At 36.1% G+C, this 9,713-nt stretch overlaps 1 protein-coding gene and 1 non-coding gene across 2 annotated transcripts; one reads left to right on the top strand and one right to left on the bottom strand.

Moving 5' to 3' along the window:
- The first annotated feature begins 882 nt into the window (after positions 1-882).
- LOC121305279 (zinc-binding protein A33-like) lies at positions 883-6,091 on the top strand. The gene is made up of 6 exons (XM_041236853.1): positions 883-1,524; positions 3,342-3,437; positions 3,534-3,764; positions 4,088-4,110; positions 4,195-4,313; positions 5,457-6,091. The coding sequence occupies exons 1-6, from the start codon at positions 1,120-1,122 to the stop codon at positions 6,008-6,010; spliced, it is 1,428 nt and encodes a 475-aa protein (XP_041092787.1). The 5' UTR covers positions 883-1,119; the 3' UTR covers positions 6,011-6,091.
- Positions 6,092-8,651: 2,560 nt separating this feature from the next.
- trnas-uga lies at positions 8,652-8,733 on the bottom strand. The gene has a single exon. It is a non-coding gene; the product is annotated as a tRNA-Ser (tRNA).
- Positions 8,734-9,713: the final 980 nt, after the last annotated feature.

Genomic DNA, 9,713 nt, shown 5'->3' on the forward strand with positions numbered 1-9,713 from the left:
TATTTACGAAGAAATGTGTAAATGTATTCTTTTTTAATAATTTACATGTTAAACCAGATCACATGTAAACATTCACTGTTAAATGTCATTTTTTTAGTGTGTTGTGTACCCAGACTATTTTGTTTTATTTTTATTTCTTTTATTTCTCACCAAAAGGAGCAAAAGCAGACAGCTAGCTGCAGTTGTGTTTTTTGGTTGTTGGATATTAAGCATACATGCTGTCTGGACTGGAAGCTATTATGAGTGCACCTTGCATCGCATCTGACTAGAAGCCTGGTGTTAGTGAGATGCCATTAGGGTCACTATAGTCCATATAATGACTAGTTCATTAATAGTTCAATAACTCTAATCTGAAGTGTATGCCTTTGTTTTTATAAATAAGCTGTCAACAAAAATACAGTTAAATACAGAAAATATTCTAGCTATATGAGAATTTGGATCAACGATAAAACAAATAACGAAAGAAAAGGTGAACATGGTATGACATGCTTCCTCAGCAATAAAAAAAGGGTTATTTTATTTCATATTGTGTTATTCATACAACACATTTGAAAGAGCTCTTTGGAAACACTGATACACTTCAACTGTAATGTGACAATAATGGCTATTAATCTTTTCTTGAGTATATTCCTTAGACCAGGACTCCCTCAGAGAAACATGTAAACCCACATCTAAATGTGTTGAATAGACACTACATGATCTCATGCATTCAATACAGCTTGTAATGTAATCACCCCTCGTGACTATTTAAAAATACACTGAATCTGAAATGTCTAATTGAGCACATTAAATAAGAAAACAAATGCAATACAATGTACCGCCCCCTTGTGGCATTGGATATATTACACCTGTACACAGAAGTTGAAGGTTGTTTATTTATTTAGTTAGTTAGTTAGTTTTGGTTAAAACAGTTTGTATTTGGAAATACATTTGGAATTGAGCATGGACGTGGTTTAGAAAACGGAGCTACTAAAATTTAGAACAAAAATTAAAATTTCAAAGTTGTTAAATACTGCATCTGTCATAACAAAGCAGAATGAAAGTGAAAGTGGGTTGACGTTCTTCCTTGACTATAAGGAGCCATTAGAGAGAGCAAGGCAGGGTGTGACTTGTACAGAAATGGCAGCCAACACTTCTCGTCTGGAAGAAGAGCTTTCCTGTGCTGTGTGCTGTGAGATTTTCAAGAATCCCGTAACTCTTCATTGTAACCACAGCTTCTGTAAAGCATGTCTGGGTTGCTACTGGCAAGATTCGAAAAAACAGGAATGTCCAGTGTGCAGGGAGATGTCCCCAGGCCCTCAGCTGCCTGTGGATTTCAGGCTCAGGAATATTGTGGAGTCCTTTTTAAAAGAACATAGTCAGAAACCTCCAGCACCTACTGGAATGCTCTGCAGTCTGCATGATGAAAAACTGAAGCTGTTCTGTGTGGATGATAATGAGCCTGTCTGCGTAGTTTGTCAAACTTCAGAGAAACATGGAAATCACAAGTTCCGTCCAGTCACAGAAGTTGCACGGGATTATAAGGTTTGAAAGCAACTTATTATATTTGATTTTTTTACACATGAGATAAACTAAACAAAATATATGATCTATATAATAATATATTATATATATATATATATATATATATAGTATCTGATATATATATATATATATATATATATATATATATATATATAATATATATATATTATATCTAGAGTTACAATATAATTAGGCTTGAAAACAATGAGTGGACTCTATAGTGGAGCAACGATGCATGTCTCCCTATCCACTTCACATTTATAATGTGCAGTCAGTTTTACACCTAAAAAGATGAAGAAATTAATCTGAAAAAAAAAAGTTTAGTTGTAATAGAAAAATGTTTATTTACATGTTATTAATTATATACAATGAAGGTTGAAACTAAGTTTTAGGCTACCAGTAAGCGCTATTATTAAATGCTGGAATAATACAAAATAACAGTTATGTTACATACACTAAATGTATTTTATAATGTTTAATGAATGTTAGTATTTGAAAATTAGTATTTTAAACTGGAAAGAAGCTTGGTATCAACACATTGCAGGACGTCTCAAAATGGCACACTTATACTTTGACACAGCAATCAGTCACAATGCAACATAGCAAAGGAATTCTTTCAGTTCCTTCAAATTAGACAAGCCCTCAATGTACATCTTAACAAAACAATATGAAAATGTAAGACGTGACCAAGGAGAAGAATATACAAATTCAAGCTATGTTAGTCTCCAAGCTGGAATCACCCACGGTCTAAATGAAAAGAAAACTGGGGAATCTGTTAATATACACACTCACCCGGCTTTGTCACTTCAAATAATATCACACGTCTGCACGTTATCCACCCTAACACAGACCTTAAAACATGATTGAAATCCGAGATTCATTTTTATTCATCCCGTCTCTCGTTCTGCTGAAACAACAGCATCTCGCACTGAGAAAAAAATGAATTTAGTATCGTCTGAACTTTGCTTCCTGGTGTAGCTTTTCATGGCAATGTACAGTTCAACACATTTAAAAATAAATATATTTAATTTTGCATGTTTCAATTCAATTCATTTACTCAGCTTAATTTAGTTTTTAGTTCAAAGTTGTTAATGGGACTACTTTTTTGGTCTCTTTATTGGATAACCTATATATATATTATATTACCTTATATATATATATATATATATATATATATATATATATATATATATATTATATTATGATGTGTTTTCTTTTTTTTTTTTTAAATCCACTGTTTGACATGGATTATAAATGCAATAAAGCCCTTCAGAGTATTTGTATACTTCCAATATACAGACTTTTTAAGGGTTGGAGGCACACATAGAATTTGTCATATTAATGTTATAGAAAATATATATTTTTGATATTACCAAAATTTTACTTGTGATAGCTTCTTCCCCTACATATAAGCATATGAAGAGTATTGCTTGTCCAAAGCTAATTAAACCTATTAGGGAGAATCTTTAGAAAAAGTTCAGTATCACATTGAAAGTTGGGAGGCATATGGATGCTGTCTGATCACCTGTCTGTGTGTCACACTATTTTCACACATATCTCCTGTGTAGAACTGGTAATCTCATCTGTATATGGAAAATCACAACCCAGTCCACAGTGAACTCTTACATAAGCCAAAGTGTTATCTTCAGTCACTGAAAGCCAGGACCTCCAGCTGGCCAGCCTGGATGCGGGATTCTCTGTTGGATTCCAAGACTGTCCGCTGGCAACCCCAATGCTCAGGGGATTTCTGACATACTGCATTCTTACTGGTATGTGTTGACAGTAATGTGCAAGCTCTGGGTTTCATTTTATTTCAGGAAGAACTCAAAACCGCAATGAAGCCCTTGCAGGACAAGCTGGAATCATTTAATAAAGTTAAAAATGAATGTGATGACACAGCAAAGCACATCAAGGTAAGAGAACTAGATTAACGATTTTAAAAAAATACAGAACACACATTTTCACTCAACACCCAAACCAACTTCAAAGAGTTCTTTTACTTGTTGTAGAAACAAGCCCAGCAAACAGAGAGGCAGATAAAGGAGGAGTTTGAGGAACTTCACCAGTTTCTACGAGATGAAGAAAAGGCCAGGATAGCTGCACTGTGGGAGGAAGAGGAACAAAAGGGAAAACTCCTCGAAGACAAGTTGGAGAATATTAAAAGAGAAATAGCAACCCTTTCAAACACAATCATAGTGTTGGAGCGGGAAATGAAAGCAGAAGAAGTATCATTCCTTCAGGTAAAACACTTATAAACACACAGTCACGTTGTTCTTGTGATCACTGAGAATCCAATGCTTGTGTCACTCCTTCTGGTATACAAATAAAACAAGAAAAATGGCCCATCAGTACAGTTCATTAAAGCTGCTGAAGGAAATTAAAAGGAGGGTTGTTTCTGTGAAGCCACCTTCTCCACTTCAACATATCTCATTAATCACTCGCTTAGCTTTTCAGTGTAATAAAAACTCTAGTGCTGTGCAACCAGGGATGCTTTGCTTCTGTTCATAAAAACACAAACGTCTTGAATTTAACTTTAACACTATTTTGTTTTTCATTGTTTCAGAGCTACAAAGATACAAAGAGAAGGTATGTAAGATATTGCCTTTCTTCCTATTTTGTATTGAATTGAATGCAAACACCTAGCAGCACTAACTCTGAATATTATTGCAGAGCCGAGCGCACACTGCAGGATCCACAATGTGTTTCAGGGGCACTGATAGATGTAGCCGAGCACCTGGGCTCTCTGAAGTACAAAGTGTGGGAGAAGATGTTGGGAATTGTTCAATACAGTGAGTACTGTGGGCCAGCATCACAGTGGGGGGGGTGTTACACATAACCGCAATTGACAATGTGTGTATGCAGCAAGATACAGCTATTTACAATCAATGATAATACTCAATGAAATGTACAGGACTATAGCAAATACAATTATTTCCATCGGAGAGATGACCTCTCAATTCAGTATTAAAACATTTGAGCTATCCATATTTTTGGAGTTGAAAGAGCATTCCAAGACGGGAAAATACTCTCTGATGCCATTTTGGTCTGCATTGAAACTCCTTGTAAAAAAAAGATTGAGTTAAGCCCATTGTCTTTTAAAATTCTTCCAGATCTCTAAGCATGTTAGTGTTGTGTTCTAGAGCTCTGTGACAGGGTAGTGTTGCGAGCCCAGGTGGTACTGGCATGCAAGGAGACTCGGAGACAAGGAAACTACGGTTTAAGCGTGGCTGCACGGTTTAATAAACAAACAGATAAAAATGCAAAAGAGAACACTGCTGCTCACAGAGCAAAAATAAAAGGTTAAGCAAAAAACAAGTCACAAACACAATAAACAGGAACAAAAAAACCCATCTCAAGGGCCAAAAGAAAAGATTTCAGACTGGGCAGAGCCTTCACTGAACTTTATCCACCCCAAATAAATAAATAAATTAATTAAAAAAGAAAACAAAAATACAAAGAGTAACAAACCACAACTCACCAACTCCCTCCACCAAACACTTTTCTCCCCTTTTTATACTGAAGCTAATTAAATAATTGATCATAATCAGGCTCTAGCCATATTCTCACACCTACCCTGCCATAAGCTTTGTTCTAGAACTCTGTGAGCAGCTACAATTCTCACTAACCAGAGTTCTACTCAAACCATCCAGCTGGACATTTGTTCAGCATTTATATGCTGTACACCCTCACAGTAATCAGGGCAGGGTTTTTGCAAACTGTGGTTGGTTACAGGGTTTAAACAGGATTACGGGCTGTTTATGTGATATTTTAACAAGCTCGAGTTTTGAAAATGATTTGATTTTTATTATTTGAAATGATGCGTAATAATAATGCAAAAGAATATACAACTCCTCTCTCCTAATGTATTAAAATGCTTTAGTGTGCAGGTAGATGTTCTCATTTCTAATCTGGTCTCTCCTTTCCCCTCTCAGCTCCAGTGACTCTGGATCCCAACACAGCACACCCTGAATTGATACTGTCTGAGGATCTAACAAGTGTCAGACACAGTGATGATAGACAGCAGCTTCCCGACAACCCAGAGCGGTTTGGTTACTGTGTTTTTGTGGTGGGCTCTGTGGGATTCACTTCAGGGAAACACTGCTGGGATGTTGAGGTGGGGAGCAAAACTAAATGGGATCTTGGTGTGACAAAGGAATCCAGTAAGAGGAAAGGGAGCATCAATCTGAACCCAGAAGAAGGATACTGGGCTATAGCCCAGAGGGACGGGGATCGGTACAGTGCCTGCACCTCAGAACCTTCACCACTTGCTCTGAAGAATAAACCAGAGAAGATCAGAGTTTTGTTGGACTTTGACAGGGGGGAGGTGGCATTCTTTGATGCCAGTGATATGAGACCTATTTACACTTTTAAAGAGAGATTCACTGAGAAAATGTTTCCATATTTCTCTCCTTGCTTAAATAAAAATGGTAAAAACCCTGCCCCCCTCAAAGTGTGCCCTGTGAAGGCAGTTCTAAAAGTGTACTAGCCCAATGTGTTCAGGATAAACAACTGTGATGTATAATAATAATAATAATAATAATAATAATAATAATAATAATAATAATAATAATAATAATAATAATATATGGAGCATTAAAAACTCTAACATGTATTTTTAAATATCTGTATATATATATATATATATATATATATATATATATATATATATATATATATATATATATATATGATAATTCAGCTCACATATTTAAACAGTGGAACACAATAACATGCTAACAATATCTTCACTGCCTAATGTCTTTACTTAAATATTCTTATCATACATGTTAAACATTCTCATTATACATTTTAATCCTAGAGTCACAGCAAACATAGAAACTATTTTGTTATACTCCAGGGTGTGTTTTGCTGACCACATTTCTGATTATAACAATATTCCAAGCTAGCTGTATCTTGATTCATATTTTCTTCATCGTTATCAGCCTAAAAAGTAATTTAAATGTAAATATGTGTCAAAGATTAAATAAATGAGTCACATTTTACGCCAGTGTATTGATAAGAGTCCTATTTTAATTGGCTAATGACAGATACTTAGATCCCACACCAGCATTTGCCCCCTTTACTAACTTAAAAAAACACTGACAACTAGCTTTAAAACCTTATTCAATAGACAATCAGAATACATAAAACACTGAATAGAATGCAGTGTCAAGTAAAAAAGCTGTCCATTGGTTCCCATTCACTAAATATTACATTATAAATGAAAAATCACAACAAAATAACATTCACATACTTGAAATAGCAGTAGAAAGATACCATTGAAATGTCTTAATCAAATACAGCGCACTCTGTTTATAAGAATCAAATCCATCCTGGACTATTTAATTCTCATAATCGATTGATTCTTAAAAGTGGACCGATATGATTGCAATTAACGCAGGGCACGAAATAACCAAGGGCAAGTGCCCAGGCATTTTCCGCAATGCCTCCCAAATTTTTAAAAACGTACTGAAACAGTTGCCTGTAATCCTGCCCGTCACTGCCATCAGCACCAACACACTGTGACACTGTGGCAGGTTCTGTCCCAATTTAATTCAATTGTGTCTAATCTCATCCTGCGAGAAAATGAGTCATTATCAGAATGTATTATCATTGCCAATCTTTTTACTGTTCCCCTCCCAGCACGAAGCCATGAGAAAGATGTACTGTATCATTGGTTAATGACGGACCAACAGAGAAAGGGACATTTATTTTATACATAGCTTAAAATGACCGTGCTCCTGGGACTTTTCAATCCATTGCCTGGACTACCATTAGGACTACTCAATTGAAAACAATTATTGCCGTTAGAAATGAAAAACAACGCATTTTGGAACTGACCTGAAAAATAATACAACATAAAACTCAACTTTACTGTTGACTTTTTCAAAACTGTGTTGTTTGTACTGGTTTTGAACAGCGGTTAGCAAACTACACTGCAGACCGAAACATCTGACTTGCACTTACTAAAATTACTTTCAGTTATATTTTTAAGTACTTCAGCAGACCCATATAGACAGAAATGAATGAGGAGAGGGTTGTGTAGTTTACTGAAGGTGCTGGAGGGGCGTGTATCATCTGAAATAAGTACACAAATGTTCAAAAAATTATTTATAATCAAAATTAAATATAAACCAAAGTATGTAAGTGCAAACATAAACTTCACAAGTGAAAAACTAAATGTTTGAACCCCAATTCCAGTATAGAATATTTGTCAGCATGCCAGGTTAACTAGGTACCAGCAGGGGCTTTGAAAGATAACAGCAAAGAAAAATAACAGCCCAGAGTTACAGACCCACAGTGATCTCTTCAGCTCCTTTAGAAAGAAGGCTCTCAAAGCAGTCGGGGAAGTTAACAATATGAAGCACAGCATAAAGCCTGTTTCATTCATTTTTAGTTTCTAAACAACGTGTTTCATGTTGTTTTATTATCTGTATCACTTCACATATATTTAATTTCTGTAAATTACAGATATTGATATACACGCAGAAAATATGCTTGCTTCCTTGGAAGGCTTGGAGAAGCTGGGGCTGGTAAATTTTTCCCCAGTAGATTTCAACATTGCGGCCTTGGTCAAGGCTCCGTCTGTGGGGAGAATACCTAGAGACTCTGTGTGCCCAAACTCGCAGTGCAGGATTACCGAGACAAACCTTAACAGGGCATACGCAGTGGAGGTGCAGGTGAACCACCCTGCAAACATGCCAGGTATACTGAACACTTATATGGACGGCATACTGAGGGAAGCGCTGCTCCCAGAGCCAATGGCAAGAAAACTACCGACTATGTGAATGTTTTGCATGTCTTCATATTAAAGGTGTGTTGAGCTTTTAATGTCTCGATTACTACTTGCTGTACTTCAAATGTTGTCAAAACTAGTACTGATATACCTGTTTTCAATATCGCATGCGTGGAAGGGTTTATATGAATTTATTACCCAACTATGTAATTGAAAACTGACCAGCATTAATTTAGGAGTCATTTTAATGAGTTCTGCAGTTTAAAATTTAAAAATTAAACTGAAATGCAATACACTGAATCTCTGTTTGATGGCTATACAATCAATATTTTGTATAGGTTAAATAACTGTGCGGTAAAAATTTCAGTCAGCATGGCCCAAAAACAGTTAACGTACTCGGCAGGATTCGAACTTACACAGGGAGACCCCCATGGATTTCAAGTCCATCGCCTTAACCACTCGGCCACGACTACACAGGGATTACTTTCTGTGTTTTAACATTACACCATTTCCAAAGAAAAGGGATCTGCCCTTCAATGGAAGGCGTGGTCTAGAATGAACACGTCTGCCTCTGTTTAAACTGTATCAGATATTTATTTTAACTGCACTAGAACAGATTCGTTTCACATGATACGAATGTTAGTAAGCCTAACTAAGTTACAGTGGTTTGATTTCATATTAACCCATCAAAACTACAGAAGCAATGGCGTGTCAAATGTACATACTATAGTTTATTAGGTGGACATTTTCAAAATATCTCTGTAGAAATATTAGTCAGTTTTTATCAATAAGAATTGCATCTACCAGAAGTGGGGCTCAAACTCACACAGACATACGTCCATTGGAGCTTAAGTCCAACAACTTAACCATTCGGCCATCCTGGTTCTGTTCGCTAGTGATCAAACGAATGCTGCTGATCCATGCGGTACAGAAAGCGCACAGAAACCATACAAAAATACATGAACATACAAAAATATATGAACAAGAGGAGGCCATTCAGCCCATCAAGGCTTGTCCCTTGTTAGCACACTATTCTCCCCTAGTGGGGGGAACTAATTCAAAAGCACATAATCTATTTCTTTTTATTCAAATGCTCCCCACATTTTAAACCCTGCTTTACCCAGCTGCTATTTATTTATGCCCTCTTGTTCTTCTCTCTGTGTTACATTTTAAGTAGTGCATAGTGCATACCATTTATGATTGTATAGACCTTAGTTAAGTCCTCTCTTTCACTTCTTCCCTCATAGCTTGTGTCATTACCCCTGATGCCAGCCTCCTGGTTTACCTCCTGGAGTTGGAAGTTAGGGTTCAGCTACTGACATTGATAACACAAATTATTCTAAATGATTGCAAATATCACAGAAAAGGTAATGGAGGGACAAAAGCAAACCAACTAACAAAAAACAACTATTATAATCTGTTTATTTATCATTTACATAAGCAGTTTGAGGAA

Source organism: Polyodon spathula, chromosome 42 (genome assembly GCF_017654505.1).
Source record: "Polyodon spathula isolate WHYD16114869_AA chromosome 42, ASM1765450v1, whole genome shotgun sequence".
Taxonomy (NCBI): Eukaryota; Metazoa; Chordata; class Actinopteri; order Acipenseriformes; family Polyodontidae; genus Polyodon; species Polyodon spathula.